Source organism: Peromyscus californicus, unplaced genomic scaffold, assembly GCF_007827085.1.
Source record: "Peromyscus californicus insignis strain IS unplaced genomic scaffold, ASM782708v3 Scaffold_8__1_contigs__length_139910024, whole genome shotgun sequence".
NCBI classification, from domain to species: Eukaryota; Metazoa; Chordata; class Mammalia; order Rodentia; family Cricetidae; genus Peromyscus; species Peromyscus californicus.
Window position 1 is genome coordinate 15506250 of NW_026294606.1, and position 22158 is coordinate 15528407.

At 41.3% G+C, this 22158-nt stretch overlaps 1 protein-coding gene across 4 annotated transcripts in view; it reads left to right on the plus strand.

Annotated features, from left to right (window-relative positions):
* Positions 1-22158, plus strand: part of Ptpdc1 (protein tyrosine phosphatase domain containing 1) — a 55808-nt gene that overhangs the window by 19517 nt on the left and 14133 nt on the right. The window contains exons 2-3 of one of the 4 annotated variants that reach the window (XM_052727852.1): positions 845-932; positions 20922-21093. In XM_052727852.1, coding sequence (XP_052583812.1) covers positions 851-932; positions 20922-21093 — 254 coding nt within the window. In that variant the 5' untranslated portion in view covers positions 845-850. Of the gene's footprint in view, positions 1-844; positions 933-20159; positions 20489-20921; positions 21094-22158 lie in introns of those variants that run through there. The other 3 variants (XM_052727851.1, XM_052727850.1, XM_052727853.1) reach the window with 3 other exon arrangements.

Sequence of the window (22158 nt, forward strand, 5' to 3'; positions counted from 1 at the left end):
ATGTAACAATGATGACAGCCAGAGACGTGTAGCTATCACACTGGACACGTGGAGAATGGAGACTGTGCTTTAAAAGCCACGGTGATGGGAAATATTGCTTTCTAAAAAAACAAAAATACCCTCTTCTTGCTAGAGTATTTTTTTCTTAAGGAGTCAAAATGTACTCAAGTACATGATTGTGAGTAGAAAAATAGGGCACAGAAATCAGATATGGGCAGTTTTGCATCTTCATTTTTGTGTGAATTTTCAGTATAAATTCAGAACATAAAGCATTAAGTTAAATGTGACAAAGAAAAGGTTTCAGCAGTTTAACATAATAATTGTAACTAAAAATGCAAGAATTTCTGTACAGTACTAGCATCTGATTTGCCTTTAATTTTTTTTGTATCTGTGTATGATATGTGTGCTGTTAGTATGCGAGAGTGCAGATGTGTGTATGGTAGGGCACATGTAGAGGTCAAAGGACAACCTTGGTTATAAAAAGTTATTAGTGAGACAGTTTACACTATCTTTTTTCTTGAGACAGGGTCTCTCCACATAGTCCTGGAACTCACAGAACTCTAGAACTCAGGCTGGCCTTGAACTCAGAGAGCTCTACCTGCCTCTACCTCCCCAGTGCTGGGATTAAAGGCGTGCGCCACCATACCCAACTTTAGTTTACCCTTCTTTGTACTAAGTTTTAAAATAGTACATCTGGGGCTGCAGCTCACTAGTGGAATACTGAGTTCAGTCACACAGAGAAGGGAGAGAAGAAAGGACCACGTAGTTAATGACTGCCATATTGGGCAGCAGATGTCTAACATGATTAGTTCAGTAATAATCTTTTTTTTCAATTTTCCAACAGACAACTATGGCTGCAGGAGTCTTGCCGCAGAATGAAAAACCATATTCCACTTTGGCAAATGACAGTGGATATGCTGCGAATATGCATGGTAATCATCTCTTTATTGTACTTGGTGTCTGTGGAAACTCATAGTAAGAGTAATTATGGAAAGTATCTGAAAGAAAAACCTCTAGTCTTCACTTCAGCAGCCCAGGTACAGGTGTTGTTTATATCCTTTTCTCTCTGTCTCACCGTTTGGCCTGGTAGAATTCCTTTATAAAACCCTGAGTAATGCTCTTGGCCTTTTGAAATAGAGATGTTGGAAAGAGTGTTTGTCTCCTCCATTATTATCTTAAACTGAGTTGACACATTTGTTCCTACCTTCGAACGCCTATGTGAGGACCAGTCATTTATTTCTTTTTCCTTCAGTTCCGTGCAAGAGGTACTGTCAAAGCATAGTCAAGAGGATGCAGGCCCCGCTCTGCCAGAGTTTTTGTATAGATTTTTCTGTGATACCCAGACAAGAAAGCATGCCATAACTTACACTCCCGTAGCTGTATCTGCCTCTCATCCTTTTGCAGTTCTGATCTAGGAAATGGATGACATGATTCCACTCTGGCTTTGTTGGTTGTGTTAGGCAGTTTTCCATTGCTGTGGCAAAATACCCAGGAAAAAAATTGATTTAGGGGCCAATGAGATGATGACTCCGTGGATAAAAGCACTTGCCACCAGTCCCGGGTACCTGAATTTGACCCCAGAACCCACCTGGCATACAGAGAGAACCAGCTCCTGTAAATTGTCCCTTGAGTGCCTTGCTTCTGTACCCACTCAACATAAGTAAACAGAACATTAATAAAATTTGAATTAATCCAAAAGAGAAAATGGTCATTTGGCTCATGGCTTCGAAGGTTTTAGTCCATGACCAGCTGGCCCATTCCAAACATCATGACAGAAATATATGACAAGGAAACTGCTCACTGGCCTGCAAAGACAGGAAAAATCAGAGTCCCGGTGTTTCTCTTAAGGGCATGCTCACGGTGACTGACTTCCACTCGAACCCACCTCTTCAAGGTTCCACTGCCCTTCAGTAGCACCACAGACTGATGTCCAAGCTTTGAGCAGAGGGGCCGTGAGGTGCATTTAAGATCCCAACCATAAGCCGGCCAGTGGTGGCGCACGCCTTTAATCCCAGCACTTGGGAGGCAGAGGCAGGCGGATCTCTGTGAGTTTGAGGCCAACCTGGGCTACAGAGTGAGTTCCAGGAGAGGTACCAAAGCTACACAGAGAAACCCCATCTAGGAAAATGAATGAATGAATGAATGAATGAATGAGATCCCAACCGTAACATGGGCCTTGTTGCCATCACAAGTGATAGCCAGAAGAGATGATGATCATTTTCTTGGTAGTAACTTGTAGGATTTTCTAACGGTACACGTTCATTTTAGTGCTGTTGAATAACAGACTTTGCAGGATTTCTCCTGGCCATGTGGATGAGATGAGATGGTAGGAAAGTAAAGGAGGAGGCGCCCACTGCAACTGTTGTGTTCAGTGATGCCGGGAACAATCAGCTCTCAGTCCATTGTGTTCTTCCTGGAATCTGTCCACTCTAGGAGGGCCCTCTCTCTCCCATCGAGAGAGAGAGAGAGAGAGAGAGAGAGAGAGAGAGAGAGAGAGAGAGAGAGAGAGTGTGTTTCCCACCTTGTAGCTCCTCCATCTGTCTGGCTCTAGAGGAACTAGTACTGGTAACTACCGTTTGTGGACACTAAGGTGCCAGTCCCCTTACCTGCTGATTTCCTTGGTCTTAGAAGTGCTAAAAAAGCAAATGCAGTGAGTGTCTACCCCGGGCTTCCCTTGTAGATTATTTCCCTCAGTATCACCCCAGGCAACAAAGCCGCCTCCCTTCTCCCTTCATCAGGGTTCTTTTTCTAGTGGAGTTTTTCTGGAGGGGTCTGTTAGCTTTGAGATAGGGTAAACTCTACACAGGGGACAGCGAGGGCTCCACCTACCGAATCCCCTCATCCCAGGTTTCAGGGACACCAGAAACCCTCTGCACATTCCCAGATGCCCCAGCGAAGGAGACCATTGTGGTATACTAGAGAAACTGATTTTTTAAATTTTTTTTTTTTTTTTGGTTTTTCGAGACAGGGTTTCTCTGTGTAGCTTTGCGCCTTTCCTGGTACTCGCTTTGGAGACCAGGCTGGCCTTGAACTCACAGAGATCCGCCTGGCTCTGCCTCCCGAGTGCTGGGATTAAAGGCGTGCGCCACCACCGCCCGGCCGATTTTTTAAATTTTTAATTGAATAATTTATTAATATTTTCTCTAAGTACAGCTAATTTTTAATTAGGAAAAATCTGGAAAATTTACTTAATATCTAATTTTTAAAAATTATATCTCATTAAAGGTAGTCAGTTATATTTTATTATATTTTGGGGTGGAGAATAATTTTTTGAATGTTGGCTAATGAATCATAGGAAAGTTTAATGTCCAGGTACATAAATAAAATACTTAACTTTTAGAGGACAAAGTAGAAAATTCATCAGAAACTAGCTTTATAATGAGACAAACCTGGATTTAAATCTTGGTTCTACCACTTAGAACAAGAAATACCCCTTTCATTAGGGAGAATTTCAGAGCTCACAAAAGTACAAAGAGTGAAACAAAGGTCTTTGCATCCCCATGTATGAGCCATTCCTTAAGTGCACACAGTCAGTCACCAGCTGACAGTTCCTGTCGCTCACAGTAGACGTCACTTTATTCAGTAATTACCTACCTGTCTGCCATAACGAAAATACTAACTCACAGTATCATCAGCTAGCTAAATAGTGTTCAGATTTCTCATTATCTCATAGCTGTGTCCCATATAAATGTATTTATGTATCATTTATATTAGGATCCAAAAGGTGTCAATATGTTGTCACTTTTTGTTATGTATATTAAATCTTGAATTTCACTTATGTCATTTTTTATTGATAGCTTATTGGTTAAAGAAATTGGGGTTTAGGCTTTATAGAGTTTGCCATAATCTTGCCTATTATGTCTATTAGGTGTTATGAATATAGAGGCAAATCAGAATGATTTTTTAATTGACTAGAATATTACAGAGTAATGTAATATTCCTCCATTAGATTTCCATGCTCTTCTTTTTTGTGATGCTTTGAAAAAAAAAGAACTGTATGAGACTTAGAAGTTGGATGAAAAGCATCCATGAAGAGGCTGAGGGGATGGCTCTGTGATAAAGCATTTGCTGTGCAAGCGTGAGGACCTCAGTTCAATCTCCAGCTCCCAGGTTTAAAAAAAGAAGCCAGATATAGTGATTCACAGTTGTAGTTCCAGCACCAGAGAGAGAGATGGGGTTCCTGGGGTCTGACTGACTGGCCTAGCCTAAGCCTTGCTTAGCCTAAATGGTGAACTTCAGGCCAGCAAGAGACCCTGTCTCAAAGAGGTGGATCATACTCTTAAGAATGACACTTGAGGTTGTCCTCCAGCCTGTATTGCATATATACAGACAGACAGACAGATGCACTTGTGCGCGCGCGCGCGCGCACACACACACACACACACACACACACACACACAGTCACAGTCTTCTGTTTGCCTGCAGGTGCCATTCAAATTTTGTCAGCTGTTCCTATAATATCCTTTAATAGCAAAAGGGTCTTTTTTTTTTCTTTTATTTTTTTTTTTGAGATGAGGTCTTCCCATTTAGTCCTGGCTGGTCTCAAACTCTGTTTCTCAAGCCAGGTTTGAACTCATGTTGATCCTCCTGCCTTGATCTCTCAAGTGCTCGATTACAGGCATTCACCATAATGTCCTGGCCTTGTAATGATTTTTAAATCTCTTTCAATGACCTTAGACCTTTTCTTATGACCTTAGTTTGTTTACTATTATGGCTTAATTATATTGTAGCATGTGTTCAGGTCTGGATTGTCTGCTCTCTACTAATGGTACCTCTGAGGTTATGCACTTTGGTTGGAAGCCTTACAGAAGTGGCCCTCAGATGATGACTCAAGATGTCATTTTGCTTTATCACTGGGAATGTTAAGTTTGATCATATCAGTAAGCTGGTATCTGCCAAGATTTATCCAGTATAAATTATTATTTCTCCATTCATAATTAATATCTCATAGAAAGATGCTTTGAAGCTGTGTAACATCCTGTTCCATATCACCTTTGACTCAGTAGTGTTATAGCACCTATTGATCTTTCTTCCTGAGTCGTTACGTGATAGAAATTGTGTTAAGTGGCATTATACTGTAAGGAACAATCTTCTCTTCTTTGTTGGCTCAGTTATTTCAGTGTGGATTCGTATTTTGTTCAATGGAATCTGGTCTTCCTATTTGTCTTGATGTTTCAGCTTTTCTATTTCAACCATTCAGAGCCCTGTCAAACTTTTTGCTGTGTCTCCACCATTCCTAGGACACAGAAAGAACTTCTAGCTTGTTTTTTGTTCATTTTTGCCCTAGCTTTGAAAGCAGATCTTTTTCCAAGAAGTCCTAGTTCATTTTAGTGGGGAATGGCCCTTTTTAAAACCTAAATCTGGAGTGGGAGAGATGGCTCAGCAGTTAAAAGCACTTGCTGCTCTTCCAAAGGATGTGAGTTGAGTTCCAGCAGCCACATCGGTAGGCTCATAATGACCTGTAACTCCAGGTCAAAGGGATCTGATGCCTCTTACACCCTCTGTACGCACTTGCACTAATGTGTGTATGTTCGTTCATGCACTCACACACACAATTTAAAACAAAATAAATCCTCCCCCCAAAAAAACTGGGTATGCCCACTGCAGTTGCCATGGTGAGGTTCCCAAGCCACCTCAGTCAAAGTTAAGGAATATAGGAACACACACACACACACACACACACACACACACACACACACACACACAATATACATACCCATTTTAATATCTTTTATTTAATGCTGCATCCCTCTGTGTGTGCGTGTATGTGTGTGTGTGTGTGTGTGCGTGTGCGTGATGTATGCACATGTGTGTGCAGGTGCACACAGAGGCCACAGGAGGAAGCCGGGGGTCCTGCTCTATCACTCTGCCTTCTTCCCCTTCGGTATGATGTCTTACTGAAACTGGAGCAGGGCTGATGAGGAGCAAGCCCCAGAAAGTTTCCTTTCTCAGCTCCTGCCCCCATCACACTGCTGGGTTACAGACTCATGTAACTGCACCAGATCCTTTAGTTCTGGGGATTTGAACTCGAATCCTCACATTTGCACAGCACCACTGAGCCATCTCCCTAGGCCCCATTTTACTTTCTTTTAAATAAATTATTATAGTCTATAATATTTTTACTCTTTGAGGATTTCATTTATGCATACAAATTATTTTGATCATATTCTCTATTTCTCCCTCTAAGTCTTCCCAATCAAAAATGTTCAATTTTTAGTTTATTTTACAGTTATTTGCGTGTGTGTGTGTGTGTGTGTGTTTGTGTGTGTGTGTGTGTGTGTGTGTGTGGCACTGCACTCGTGTAGAGATCAGAGGACAACGTGCTGACGTCAGTTCTTCCTGTGGCTATGTGGTCCCAGGATGGTAGTCAGGTTGTCAGTAGTCTTGGCAGTGACCGCCTTTACTCACTGAGTTATCTTGACTGCCCTATTTTACTTCCTTGTCAGCAGTGTCTAGTGTTCAAGGTCTCTGCGTCTTCGTCGGTTTTAGGTGTTGTCATTAATGAGCTGTTCTAGCGGGTGGAGAGACACTTCTTTGTGGTGTTTTGTTTTAGTGGTGCTGGGGAACAAATGCAGGCCCTTGTGCATGCTATGAGAGCGCTCTGCCACTGAACTAAGCTCCAGCCCCTCTTTATTTGTAGTTCTGTATTCAGATTGCATTTAGCTTTGACCCAGTAAAGAACTGAGGAAGGCTAATCTATCTTGGCTAATGATTGTAACCGTCACTTGTTTATGTGCTTCTCTGTCATGTGTTTACCCTCCTTTGCTTAAGTCTGTGATGCCTTTTATCCACTTTCTAATTCAATTGTTAAGTTAAAACAACTTAAGGGAGGAAGGGTTCATTTTAATTGATGGTTTCAGAGGGTTCAGTCCGAGGTTGCTTGGTCCCAGGTCTTTGGACAGACATCACATGTGTAGCTGGAGCGTTTTCTCTCTGGGTCCTGCCAAGCACCGGCAGTCCGACAGCCCACTTATAAAATAAACATACAGGCGCTTATATTATTTAAACTGTTTGGCCTAATGACTCAGGCTTCTAGCTATCTAGTTCTTACATCTTAAATTAATCCATTTCTATAAATCTATACCTTGCCACATGGCTCGTGGCTTACCGGCATCTTCGCACGCTGCTTGTCATGGCGGCGGCTGGCAGTGTCTCCCTCCACCTTCCTATTCTCTCAATTCTCCTCTCTGTTAGTCCCGCCTATACTTCTTGCCTGGCTACTGGCCCATCAGTGTTTTATTTATTGACCAATCAGAGCAACACATTTGATATACAGACCATCCCACAGCACACATGGTGGGAATGTGTAGCAGAAGAGAGCTGTTCTTTTCTTAACTGCATCAGAAAGCAGAGAAAGGAAGAGCAGAATAGGAACCCAGCATTACAGAGGCACATCCTAAGGACCTACTTCCTCCAGCTGGGCAAACCTCCCAACATTTTCATAACCTCCCAAAATATGGCCATTGGCTGCAGACCAAGAGTTCAAAACATGGCATCTCCACTTGGCCCTTATATCGTGCTGGCCATGTGCTTGTGTTCTGTGACAGCAGCTCTTAGTCCTCATGAAGTTCAGTTTCCCTTCTCTGAATTTTCCTGGAGTTAAGTCTTAAGAACTCATCTGTCCCATTGTCCTGAGAGGTGTGTGTGTGTGTGGTTTCTCTTTTCTGTCTCAGTTGATCTGTCCGTTAACCCCCAAGCAATGCCATCATGTTGTGATCACTGTAGAGTGACTCTTTCCACTTCATTTTCTTTTTAAATATTATTGTAGCTATGATCTGTGACTTTCCCAATAAATTTTAAATAAGTTTGTATATGTCAACAAAAAAACCTGCTGGGAGTTTGTTAAGAATTAAATTATATAAATGAAATTAAGGAGATTGCCCATCTTTACTCAGTCCATAATCATATTGTCTCTTCATTTATTTAATCTTGATTTTTATCAGGATTTTAAATCTTTCAACATATAGATCCATACATTGTTTTTAGAAGTTTATACTTGAGTGATCTATTTGGAGTGTTTGTGACTGGTGGTGTACTTTTAGTTGCCATTTTCTCATATTATTTTGTTTGCAGAAATGCAGTGGATTTTTGTATATTGTTCTGTCCTTATCCTGCAACCTTGATTGAACACGTTGATTGAAAGTTCTGAGAAGTTTTGAGATCCCTTGTGGTTTTCTGTATAAATGCTGATGTTGTCCAGAGATAAGGACAGTTGAATTCTTCCTCCCCAATCTGTATGCTTGTATGTGTTTTTATGTTTATTGTTGAAGCCTAGAACTCCCAAGCACAAAAGCAGCAGAATAGAAAACAGATACCATGACCTCTTATTGCTCTTAGGGAGAGCATATGGTCTCCTGCTTGATAGGCTTTTGTTTTTCTGTTAGTGTCAGGAATAGGTGTTGGATTTTGCCAAGTACTGTTCATGTGTCAACTGATAGAACCATGTAATTTTTTCTCTAGCTAGTTAATATGGTAAATTATATTGGGGGTGTTGTGTGAGTAGGTATATGTGGTGCCCAGAAGTTACGCTTGTGTGTCTTTCCTTAGCTGTCATCTGTTTTAGATATTGTTTGTTTGCCTGCTTTTGAGACAGGGTCTCTGGCTTGGCACTTGCCCAGTAGATTAGGCTCTGCCCATCTCCCCTTCCTCAACTCTGGGATTACAACTACTATGCCTAGATTTTTTATGTGGGTACTGGGATCGCATTCAGGTTCTCATGCTTGCACAGCAAAGCACTTCATTGACTAAATTCTCTCCCCAGCCCTATATTGATTTTTGATTGTCTAAACAGCCTTAGATACTTGGAATAAGTCCCATTAAGTGGTGGTAAGTAATGCTATTATGATGTATTGCTGGATTTGGTTTGCTAATATTTTATTGAAGTTTTTTTTTAACCTAACGTTCAAAAGAGGCATTAAATACAGTTTTAAAAAATATTTTATCTTCTTTGTACTATCTTTGTATCAGAAAAACTCTAGCTTTATAAAAGAGGGTTGGTATATGTCCCCCCATTTATGTCCTAGAAGGTATTTTGTGTAAGATTGCTACTCCCTCTTCTTTAAATATTTGCCAGCATTCTCCAGTAGTCATGTAAGCCTAGAGATTTCTTTTCCAGGACTTTCTTATTTATGAACTAGGTTTCTTTATTTCTGCAGGACTATCCAGGTCTTCTCATGTTAAGTCTTGGTAGTTTGCAGTCTTTAAGAAGTTGTGTATTTCTTCTAAGTTGTCAAATTTATGAGCATGAGGTTGTTCTTATTAGGTCCATATCATCCTTTCAGGTGTGTCCAGCCCATGACTCAGGTGAAATACAGCCAAGAATAGTTAAGAATGTGGCCTAACACAACATTGTAAACTTACCAAGTTTTCTGTGTGTGTGTGTGTGTGTGTGTGTGTGTGTGTGTGTGTGTGTGTGTGTGTTGTTGTTGTTGTTGTTGTTGTTGTTGTTATTTGTAACTTGCTTGCACAGTTCTGAGTGTGAACTGTGAGTTTCATATATGCATGGTGTCACAATATCAGAAGGTTGGGCACATGGGAATGAGCACCTGATTGAGTGACAGCTCATCCACTTGTGTCTTTTGATCTTTGGACTTTGTGTCAGCTTTTCGGGAAGTTTACCAGTTACATCAATTAGTTTTTCCATAAAGTAGAAAAGCAAATCAGTAGAAAGCTGCCACTGTTTTCCTGTTTAGAGTTCTTTTGATGTCTGCCCTTATTCTTACCCTTCCAATGCTTGCTCCGGGTTTCTGTTTGTGTTTTTGTTTCTCCTACCTTTCTTGCTACTGTGGTTGGAACTTGGATTGATTTGAGATCTTTCTTCTTTAAAGTGGTGTAAGTTTCCTTTATTACTGTCCCATGTCATTCAGTATGTTCCATTTTCATTTTGATTCAATTCTCTGTGTTATGTAATTTCCTTTGAGACTTTCTCTTTAACCCACAAATTAGTTTATACCTTTGATATTTAATTTCGAAGTCTTTAGAGTTTTTTTTCCTGTTGTCTTTCTGTTAGGGATTTCTAGTTCAATTCTTTTTTTTTTTTTTTTTTTTTTTTTTTTTTTTTTTTTTTTTTTTTTTTTTTTTTGTTCGGAGAACATTCTAAGCTTCCAGTTCTTTTAAAAATTACTGCCAAGGCACGTTATAATTATAGTCCTTATTGAGACTTTCAATGTTTCATATCTGCTGATCATTTCTTCTCATTCAAGTTGTGATTTTCTTAATTCTTGGTGTGACAAATGATTTATGACATATTTTTGGACCCTGCTTTTTGTTTTTTCTTATGTATCAGTAGTCTCCTTCTGGGCAGTCAGCTCCAGATACATGTGAGATATGTCTGCTCAGCCTCCCACTGGCAGACTGCTCCCCATACAGCCCCATGGCATGCAGGTGGGGTGGAAGTGCAGCTTTCCACTGCTCTGTCGACACCTTCATGGGAGAAGTGGAGCAGTGCCTTGCGTGGTCAGGTTGCCTTTGAGTCATGTAATATTAGCTCCTTGAGAAATGAAATGGTGATCTGGGCCCTGCTACCATCCAGGGTGAATGGGAGGTGACTCATATGCTTTGCTGCAGTTGTGGTTGAACCTCATTTCCCTGCTGTGCCCTGTGAGTCACTTTCCCACCCTTCTGTTCTAATGGATACCACATAGAGCTGGGGGCTCAGCTCCCCACTGCATCCCAGTAACACCAGGGCATGGGAAAGGGAATGCAGACCACCATATATCACACCTCCTTCCTTCTCATTGATGGGCTCCATTGACACTGGAGGCAGCAGTGTGAACTAGCCCTGTTTCATGCTTCATTGTTCAGTCTGTTTTTACCAGGGGAATGTGTAGGTCTGTCTCCCTACTAGGCCTCACTAGACCAACGTTTGGGGAACGGAGAATGCTCACCAGCCATAATTTGCACTGCTTTCTTCAGTCTTCTTGATGCTGGGTGAGGATGGAGGCTCTGCTGAGGAATGATGTGGGAGGGATGGCAAACCTAGTATTAACTAGCTGTGCATCAGGCTCCCATTGGGACTTGCTGCTGCAAAGTTAGTGTGGCCCCTAAGACACTGCTTGCCAGGAGAATTGCAGCATTGTCCACTTGGGCTTGGTAAGGATGGGAAAACATCTCTACCCAGCTTATCATTTCAACCCCAGCAGGCAACTCAAAGTACCACATCCTTCCTTCAAACAGGTGCAGAAAACTAGTCGTCATTCTGTGATGAATCCTCTGCACCCTCTGATAGATTTGCTCTTGTTCGCCCTTCTGATACAGCTGATTGGGTCAAGTCTACCTCCTTTTCTTCAGGGTTGGGATGTTGGGGGATGAACAGCTTTCTGTTTGTCCCCTCTGAAACTGGAGTAAAAGAAAATATGGCAGTCACTACCCCCATCTCCACAGTAACTCTAAGAACCACCAGTCAACTTTCTGTTTCTACACATTTCCCTTCCCTGAACAGTTTATGATTCTGTTGAAAATACACTATGTGGTCTAGTGATTTACTAATTTCACTTGGCTTGATGATATTCCAAGTTCATTTGGGCTGCCCGTGTCAGTACTTAGGATCTCTGATTGCACAGATAATACTGTATTTTAAATGTACCAATTGATGAATGTTTGGGTTGTTGCTATGTTTGGGCTGTTACAAGTGCTGACTGACTGTACAGAGCTGTGTATAGACTGTCTTCACTTACTTGGATTTATACCTAGGAGTCAAGTTCATCTGGTCACTTTATTTAATCGTTTAAGGAGCTGCCGGACTGTTTTCCACAGAGGTTGTCCCATCTTATATTCCCACGGGCAGTCAGGGAGGGGCTGGCTCCCTGTCTCTCTATTATCATAAGCACTTGGAGCTCATCTGACTATTCAATTATAGCCATCCTGGAAGGTGTGAAGAGATAGTTCCTTGTAGTTTTTATAAACATTTTCCTAATGACTGGTAGTGTTATACATCTTTTCATCTATTTGTTGATCATTTCTGTATCTGTTTGAGAGACATTCTCATTCAAATCATTTGCTATTAAAAATTATTAGTATAGAATTTGCATATCAAACCTTCACCCTTTTAAAGAAGTCATTGGATGTTATTGTAGACATAAAGCTGGGCAATAGTCACCACTATGTTAACCCAGAACATTTCATCAGACCAGAAAGAAATCTTCTAGAAACTAGAAGCTGACTCCCATTCTACTGTCCCTGGTCCCTAAAATCACTAATCTTTCTATCCCTATAGATTTGCCAATAGATTTTATTTAGCATAAATAAAATAATACAGTGTGCTGTTTTATATCTACATTTAAAAATACTATTATCAATCTTCAACCTCATTCAAGCAAAATAGCATTTGATCCTCTTTAGTACCAAGTACTATTCTATTACATGGATATAACAGTTTATTAATCCATTTGGGTTGAAGGACACTTGGGTTGTCTGCTTTGGCTGCTGTGAGTAAATGTTGTTACAAATATTTGTGTACATATTTTTCTGTGGGTGTATTTTTTTTATTGTTCCTGGGCACAAACCTTGGAGTGGAATTAAGAGTTCATGTGGTAACTGTATGTCTAACATTTTGAAGAATTATAGCCACCAAATAAACATTTTTGATTTGCATTTCCCTACTGACTAATGATGTTGAATGTCATTTCAAATACATGCTGGCTACTTTCTCTTCCTGGGGGAAATGCCTATTCAAATTCTTGGTCCATTTTGAAGTTGGGCTGTTGGTCTTGTGTTGTTGAGTTGTGTCTGTTGTAAGAGTTCTTCTGGACTCTAGTTTATTATATTATATCCACCTTTTCTTTTTGCTCTTTCTCGTTCTCTTCCATGTAAGTGTTGCGTTTCCGTGTCCATTTCATCATTTGGGTATAATTTCTGTTCTTACCCACTTCTTCTGTGCTAGTCCATAAGTCACCTTTCTCTGGTTTATGACCAACAGTGAATGCAATTACATGCATGTTGTTTTATATAGTCCTTTTAAACTAATGAGAGAGAGAGAGAGAGAGAGAGAGAGAGAGAGAGAGAGAGAAAACATTTATACCATGTGCTGTGACTTGTATTTTCTATCTCACTAACCTCTGGAATTTCCCATTGTCTCTTCTTTCTCATTACCGGCTTGGGTAACCTTTTTTCAAAACAAAGAACTTCTAGACCCTCCTAAATGGGCCTGCCACACAGCAAATTCTGTTAATATTTATCTGAGATTGCCTGTATTTCTACTTCATTTTTGAAAGATGATCTTGTAAGATTTTTAACTGTTTTATTTTTAGCAATTTGAACATGTACCCCTCCATTTGAGGCCTCCATTGTTCCTAGTAAGAACTTAGTTGTTAGTTTATTGGGGTTTTCTTGTAGGTGAGGAGTAGAATGTTTATCTTAAGATGTCTTACAGACTGCGTCTGGGTGTGGAGCCGTGGGTTTTACTATGGGAGCCTGCTGAGCTCCTTCAGTGTGTTTATCACACCCTTCATCACGCCTGGGATGTTGGAAGCCATCATTTCTTCGTTCTTTTCTTTTTCCCTCTTCTATTTTCTCTAGTCTCCTGGTACGTTCTTTGTATATATGTTGCTGACCACATTTTTCTTAATTCCTTTTTCTCTTTGTTCTTCCATGTATATAATTTTTGTCATCAAGTTCTCTAATTTCTGGGTTTAGGTCTGCTGTTGAGTTCCATAGTAAATATATTTTGTTATTTCTGTACATCTGCACTTCTGAGTTTTGATTTGCTTATTTTAATACTTTTCTATGTCTGATATTCACGGCTCTCCTGAGATAGGACGCCACTACAAATGAAGTAGAGTGGGGCCTTTTTGGACCTTGATACTCTCAGCATGCTGCACTGGGAATAGAAGAGACGAGTAAGAAGCCAAATGCAGTGCAAAGACTGTGTTCATGAACCAGAAGACTGTGTTATTAAGATGTCAGTGCAGTCTAACATGATCTACAGGTTCGGCACAATCCCTATTAAAATCCACTAGGCATCGAGAAGAAAAATCCATCCAAAGTTGAAGAAGAGTCTCAAAGACCTCCAAACAGGCAAAATAACCTTGAAAAATAATGAAAAGGATTCATTTCCTAATTTAAAGACTTTTATGCAAAGCTACATTAATCAAAATAAAGACAACTGTATAGTGTAATCGAATGAAGAGCCCAGAAGGAATCTCTGCACATAATGATTATCTTTTTCTTGAAAAAGATTTATGGCATTCATTTGTGTCTATGTATTCATTCATGGAGGTCGGAGGACAACTTGCGAGGTCCATCAGACTTAGTGTGGCAAGTACTTTTACCAGCTGAGCCATCTCCCAGTCTGTTTTACTTGGTTGTGGTGGGGATTAAACTTAGAACCTCAAGTATGTTAGGCAAATACTCTGCCACTCCCCAATCCTCAAATGATTTTCAACAAGTGTAGCAAGACTGTTCAGCAGGGCAATGGCAGTCTTCAACAAAGGATAACAGAAACACAGGCGTAGGGCTGGAGACGTGGGTCAGCAGTTTTGAGAGCACTGGCTGCTCTCCCAGAGGACCAGGGTTCAATTCTCAGCACCCACATGACAGTTCACAACTCTCTGTAACTCCAGTTCTAGAGGATCTGACACTGTCATACAGATATACATGCAGCAAAACACTAATGCACATAAAATGAATAAATAAATCATTAAAAATGTTAAAAAAAAAGAAAAGAAATACAGACTTATTCACTGTGAAGGAATGATGTTGGGCCTGTCCTTATGCTGCATACAAGCATTAACCCAAAAGCCATGTTTTTAGAGAACAGAATCAGAAAGCTAATTCAGTTCCCATCTCATGTCTTACACAACATGGATTTTATTATTTTATTTATTTATTTTTGGTTTTTTTGAGATAGGGTTTCTCTGTGTAGCCTTGGCTGTCCTGGAACTCTCTGCAGACCAGGCTGTCCTCAAACCCAGAGACCACCGCCCAGCTACATGGAAATATTTTAGGGTAAGAGTAATGTTTTGAAAGGCCGTGCTTTCTACAAATGCTTAACAGATGAAGAGGTTTTTACAGAGCAAACCCTCAAAAACTGGTGCTGGGTGGTTGGTGGTGCACGCCTTTAATTCCAGCACTCAGGAGGCAGAGGCAGGCGGATCTCTGAGTTCAAGGCCAGCCTGGGCTACAGAGTGAGATCTAGGACAGCCAAGACTACATGGAGAAACCCTGTCTCAGAAAATAAAAAAAGGAAGACCAGCTACAAGAAAAAGCAGGAAACAGTACCAGATGTAACCCACAGGACCATAAGGCATAAGAGTGTGGAGAAATGTGTGCCACCGTCTCAGCTAAGAGCCCTTGTAGCCACTGCCTGTTTGCAGCTAGGCAGAACCAAACTTGAGAGTAATAAGGAGTAAAATGAGATATTTTATACAAAATGCGAAATTATACATTCTCTTGATAAGCACAATTAAAGCAACAAGCTGACTAAGCACTACCAAGTGAGTACTGGGCCTTTTCTTCTTCACTTGTTCCCATAGGTAGTTCAAATCCCAAGCATCGGGGCCAGGCCTGGTACTCCAAGCTGGTCATTTTCTTATGTCCAGGATTTCAGCAAGGGCTGTTTCCTGTCAGACAAACCCATAAGAGGTCCCGGGGAGACAGCGGTCCAGCCACGCACGTTCTGGGGCCCACATGAGTACATCCAGGGGTGGGGCTGCCAGCTGACTGCGGCTTCACTGTCCTCTCTGCGACAGACCCACTTCGTACAGAACACTGCTGTTCAGCCGCTAGTTCAGAGTGTTTGCGGATGCCAGGTCAGATCTGTTTCCCAATAAGCATCAATTCTAATCCATCCTCAACAAACGAAACAAAAAACATTCCTTGAACTTGAAATGGTTTCAAATATCTGAAGAAGCCAGAACTTCTCATATTCCTGCTACATGGGATTGTTTCTAGACCTCTCACTATAACTCATCTGAGGCCCTTCTCTTCCTGTCACAGCTAAATCTTAAAACAAAAACCCTGCTGACTGTAGTTGCCATCTCTGTTGCTTGTTCGGTCTCATGTCAGCTCTGGCATCTGTCGCTGGTGTCCACGGCAATTGTTCTTGCAGAAGTCTCTGATGACCATTTAAAGCAAACTCTACAGTTCTCTTATTTGCTGAGACCCTTGAGTTTTAATTGTTGAGTATCTTTTAGAGGATTTGTTTTCATTTTGAAGCAATCTGAAACTTGGGGGGAAAGTTGCAAGTACAACAGATGTTTTTCTTGAACTGTTTGGGTGTGAGTTGCAGACATGATTCTCTATTACTCCCACAAAGACATTCTCCACACTCCCCACATCAGCAAAGTAGACTGAACTATCACGGCCTTTCCTCTGCTCTTCAGCTTCCCTTGAGATTCGCAGATTGTGGCTGACAGTCAAAGAGCCAAGTCTAGGTCACACACAGTATTTACTCTCCTGTTTCCTTCACCTGTTTCACACCAGGACACATTCCAGACTGTCCTGGACTCTGATGACCTCAGTACTTCCGAAGAAGACAAGTTATGTTACCAAATTCTCTCAATTTAAGTATGTCCATTTCATCAGGATTATAGCCACAAAACTGTAGTATTTATTGCTAGAAAAATTGAACTTAAAAACCAATGTCTGCTTGTTGTATGTGTTTGTTACTATCCTGTTATTTTCCACAAGGTCTTCTTAGTTGTCATAGTTGAAGAGTAAGTACATATTCGTATATGGATAATTGTACCTACCGTGTATCAACACTTGTGCTTATTTATATTTGTGTATGTACATATGCATATGTATACACACACATACACACCTATACACACACATAAAATCCTGGTTCCAACCCAGCCTCACAGGGTCCCTGAATCCTGAGTGGAGTTGCTGAACATGTTCCCTCTTTCTGTTTATTTATACTTAATTTTTAAACATGTAAAGACTCCACTAAATAAAACTTTGCACTTTGAACATTAATTTTACTCATGAGTCATATCTTCCCTAAAAGTTTACTAAACCAAAAATATTAAAGATTTTGGTCTTCAAAATCTTATTTTTAAAATAAAAACCATTGATAATGCCCTGAATGTCCGACAACTAAGGGATTAGATACATTTTTTGTGGTGTATTAGCTAAATGAGTTTTCATAGTCATTGTGCTTCATTAGATTCAAATTTAAGACTAAAGCAAAATGGAAGATGTCCCTATCTTGATTGGAAAAAGCAGGAAAACGTGTGTGCATTTAAGTTTTAAATACAAAAAAGGCTGAGTACGGAATTAGTCCACACCCCTAATTCCGTACTCAGAAGGAATCTCTGTGAGTTCCAGTCCAGCCTGGTCTACATAGCAAGTTCTGGGTCAGTAAGGGCTACACACAGTCTTTAAGTAAATAACCCTGGAAAACCCATAACTATATGAGCACATTGGAGAAGGAAACCAAGCTAGCATGTTGGAGACTAAAGGTTGTATGCCAGTTGTAAAGCCCTCTGATATAAATAAAACTTAGATTCTTTCTTAAATATTTTTATGTGTTTGGATATTTTGCCTGCATGTATGACTTTGCACCACATGAATGTCTGGTGTCCATGGAGACCAGAACAAGTCATCAGATCCCCTGGATTGTGAGTTATCATGAAGGTACTGAAAATTGAACCTGGGTCCTCTGGAAGATCAGCCAGTCCTTTTTAATGCTGAGCCATGCCTCCAGCCCTAAAGTTTATTTTTGAAAGAGGATTGAGTGAATTGGGTACTCGGCCAAGGTGTAGTTTTTGAGGATCCCTTCAAATGAGCAGGAAAGCAAAGGCTAGGGTGCCTGTCTTTCGTGAAGAGGTGAGCACAGTTCCAGTTTGTCTGCCAGGTGGATGCAGGATGTATCCTTGGAGCCGTGTTGGCAGTGGAGGAAGGGGGCTACATTTGCCTGCCCAGTCCTTGTTTGCACCAGGCTATACTTCCTTAGACCCTGACACAGGGTTACTATGCTAACATGTTCAGTCAGCTCAGTTGTGTGCTGTTTTTGTGTTTGAAGTTAGCTCAGTTCTTAGGATTTTACAGCAGAAGTTATTTTTGAGGTGATACTTAAACCTTCCTGTAGCTTGAGTTTTCCTGCCTGGCCCACAGTCAGGACAAATCTCTGACACCCGCCAGTCCCACAGCCATTCAGACCTGACCAAGTAAACACAGAGACTTATATTGGTTACAAACTGTATGGCCATGGCAGGCTTCTTGCTAACTGTTCTTACAGCTTAAATTAATCCATTTCTGTTAATCTATACCTTGCCATGTGGCTTGTGGCTTACCGGTACTTTACATCTTCCTTGTCCTGATGGCGGCTGGCAGTGTCTCTCTCACCCAGCTTCCTGTTCTCTCAATTCTCCTCTCTGTTAGTCCCACCTATACTTCCTGCCTGGCCACTGACCAATCAGTGATTTATTCATTGACCAATCAGCAACACATTTGACATACAGACCATCCCACAGCACCTTCCTTAGCTTAGTCCAAATAAGTCCCCTACATCAGGTTACTTTGGAATTTTAGTACAATTGAGAGCAGAGCCACATTTGAGTTCCCTCTGTAGACATCCTTCGGTTTTCTGGAATCACCGACTGGCACCTCCTCCCTGTTGCCTTAAATATCTGTGCCTGCCACAGAGCTTGCGGGTTTCTCACACCCCCTATGCATGGGCTCTGTGGGAGCCAGTGGAAAGATCTGCTGGCCACTTGAGCTAAACTCCCAGCACCACATTGGTGCCACAGCAGTCCACCCCTTGACATGTCCTCCATCCACAGCCACTGTCTTTATCAGGCCACAGGGAGCTTCCCATGCTTGTCTCTTTCAGACTCCACATGTGCTGCCAAATGTGCTGTGTTAGAAGTCTTCGCAGACTCTGTCACCAGAGTAGCAAGCACACAGCACTTAGGGCCCCCTGCCTTTAGGTCCCTTCTTGCTCTCTTATGGTATCTTCTGTGCTCTCCTTTCATGTAAACCCTTGTAGAACTGCTCTGTATCATTCTAAGCATCAAGTGGGCCTGGGCTAGAATCTTTCTCAGGTCATTCTTTCAGGCAGAGTAACTGCTTTCTGAATTAGTGTGTGTGTGTGTGTGTGTGTGGTGGGGAACTTTTCCGTTTCTGTATGATACTACAGATAAAGTAGCAATTGGAGTGTCAAATTAGACTTCTCTGTCTCCGTCTTATTTCACAAAAGTGCGTGATGCCAGGGATATGAGGGTGGAAATTGAACAGCGTAGATCAGCCTAATCTACAGCAGTAGTTATGTTCCCATCCGCACACCACTGAAATACCATTTGTGCAGAGAGCGCAGGGGAGAAAGCGCGGGCACAGCCTGACATTAGCGAGGGAGGAGGCGGACAATAAGAGCTTTGCAGTTGTTGAGTTTCTGTTTTCTTTATATCCTTTATTCTCAAACTGCCACCTCCCCCTCATCCAGTTCCTTTAAAAATGTGATACTTTAGAGAATTTTATTCAAATGCCTCCTCAGAGACTTAGAAGCTGGTTTTTTTTTCCTCCCATAGCAACGGGAGGCAGAGAATTACCGTTTTGAACTTTGGAAAGGCATGGCTGCTCATAGTTACTCTTGCTCACAGCTAAGTTGTTTCCAACAGCATAGAACCAAGAATTGAGTTTTCACCTCTGAAAGTAAAGTATGAAACTGTCTTCTTAGCTCTAAAGTGTCTTTATTTGTTCCATTCAAGTGTTTCTTTAGTAGTTCTATCAAGAAAATATAGGAAGGTACTTGGTTCTGAAAAAATTGAATGATCCTTTAATAATGTTGTAGCATCTAGCATATACTGCTGAATTACAATAAACTTTTTTCTCTGTCCTGTTCCAAAGAAAAGTACGAGACCAGCTATGAAAGGCACAAGACAATTTAAGTTTTTTAATGTATGTAAAAGGCAGTGTTGTAAAAAAACAAAAACAAAAACAAAAAATCCCAAAAAACATTTTAAAACTCATTACAGTATTTTGGAAGTGATTCTTTGAGGACTCAGATCTTTAAGTGTATTTAAGAAACAAAATAATCTCAATGTAAGAACAGTCTACTTTAAATGCATATTATTCTTCTCTGTATTTGAACAGTTTGTCCAAAACACAATCTATTCGTGTAGGATTTTTGCCTGTTCACATCTAAGTGGCAATCAGTAGTTTCTTTGTTGGTCACTATGGAAACGAGTCAGCCTATCCTGGAAAGCTCTTAGATCATACAGAGCGATGCCTGTGTCTCAGTGTAGCTCCTCACTGAGCGAGCCCGAGCTGGCTTCTGCCTGCCTGCCTGCCTCCAGCTCTTGCCTGCCCAGAGCCAGCGCCATGCAAGTGCAGGACCCATCCCGGAGGCCTTCGGCTGTGCACTTCCTCAGTGCTTTTCTGCAGGGCCGCCGCCACTCCACTTCTGACCCCGTCCTGAGGCTGCAGCAAGCCCGGCGTGGCTCTGGCTCTGCCACCAAGCTGCTGTCCTCATCTTCTCTCCAGGTGATGGTGGCTGTGTCTTCTGTCAGCCGTCCGGAGGGGAATCCAACTTTTCCTGAGAGAAAAAGTAAAACTCTTTCTTAGAATTTGCTACCCTTTGTATCTAAGTTTTAGGAATGGGAATAGACTGTAGTTTTGTCTGTACTTTTAGAACGTTGACAGTTAATTCTGCTCATGCTTTTTACTCTGCTCATGCTAAGACCTAATGGATATGGAAGAGGAGATAAAATGATGGAATGATTTATGGCGTTTTTGTTGTTGTTAAAAGTATAGTTTTGGACAAAATTCATCCTCTTGAAAAAGATGAGCTTTTGCATTTTCTTCTCATTACCAATATAATATGTAGAAATTGTTGCTTGTGAAAGCTTTTTTAATATTAGATGAAGGGACTTAACACTGGCTCACATCTATAATCCTGAGGAAAAATGAAACTGTTTCCCATGTAACATTCTATTGGGAGGATAGAATCTTGAACCTTACTTTCCTTGTATATGTTCTAGAAAATTCGGAACGCCCAACACCAAAGTACACAAAGGTGGGAGAACGTTTACGGCATGTTATCCCTGGGCACATGGCATGTTCCATGGCTTGTGGTGGGAGAGCCTGTAAGTATGAGAACCCAGCCCGCTGGAGTGAGCAGGAGCAAGCCATTAAGGGAGTTTACTCCTCTTGGTAAGTATGGCTCTGGGTCTTGCCCAGCTCTGTAGGATGAAGGAAGCAGGAATGGTGTGAGCCAGCAGGCGGGCACTGTGAAGGAGACATGGGCCTTGAGTTCAGGGGACCTTATAACCATCCCTGGGTTTGCCAGTAGGCCGTCTGTGGGATACTGCGTACTCAACCTTAGTTCCTCATGTGCAAATGGAAATAATTAAGCTCAAAACCTTTACGTTAAGTGAAATGATATGCATGAAGTATCTTAAGTTAGTGGGTAATTAGGTAGTTCTTAAATTTCAGAAATTGATGAAAATAGTAAAATTGTTCAGCTATATGTTTGGGAAAATTACATGGTCCATGTGTAGTCCTCAGATCTGTGCAGTTCAGCATTCACATCATTTGTCTGTTACTGTGAAGTAGACTCTAGTCTCTTAGCACAGCTGGTGCTGGCTGCCAGTTGAGCAGGCAACCGTGAGATGCTGGCATTGCTTCTGTGTTTAAGCACAACTGATTCTACTCTTAAGACATACTGCCTTTATTATAGCAGTGAGCTAGTCAGGTATGTATTTGTGGTCTGGAAAATACTGATAATTGTATTTGAGCTGGGCATAGTGGTGCCTGCCTTTAATCCCAGGACACAGGGAGCAGAGGCAGATAGATCTCTGTGAGCTCAAAGCTAGCCTGGTTTACAGAGTGAGTTCCAGGACAGCCAGGTCCTACACAGTGAGACCCTGTCTCAAAAAACAAAATCCTATTTGGAACACACTTAGAATTTACTGTTTAAAAGGGCTTTCCTCGTGAATTATTTTATGCAGGAAGAATCCATTTTAAAATCAGATGTTTCCTGACCACTTCTTTGACTTGCTGTCTCTACTTTTTTGTGTTGCGTTTCCGGTATACCTGCAGTGACACAGTCTGAGGCCCACTGTCGTTAGTGTTCTGTATGAGTCATAGGCAAGCCTAATGACACTAATGGCATGAGGAAACCAACACTCCTGAGTCAGAGACCTAATGGCACGAGGAAACCAACACTCCTGAGTCAGAGTCGGTCGGACGAGCAGACGTCCAGTGTGGCATAGCTCA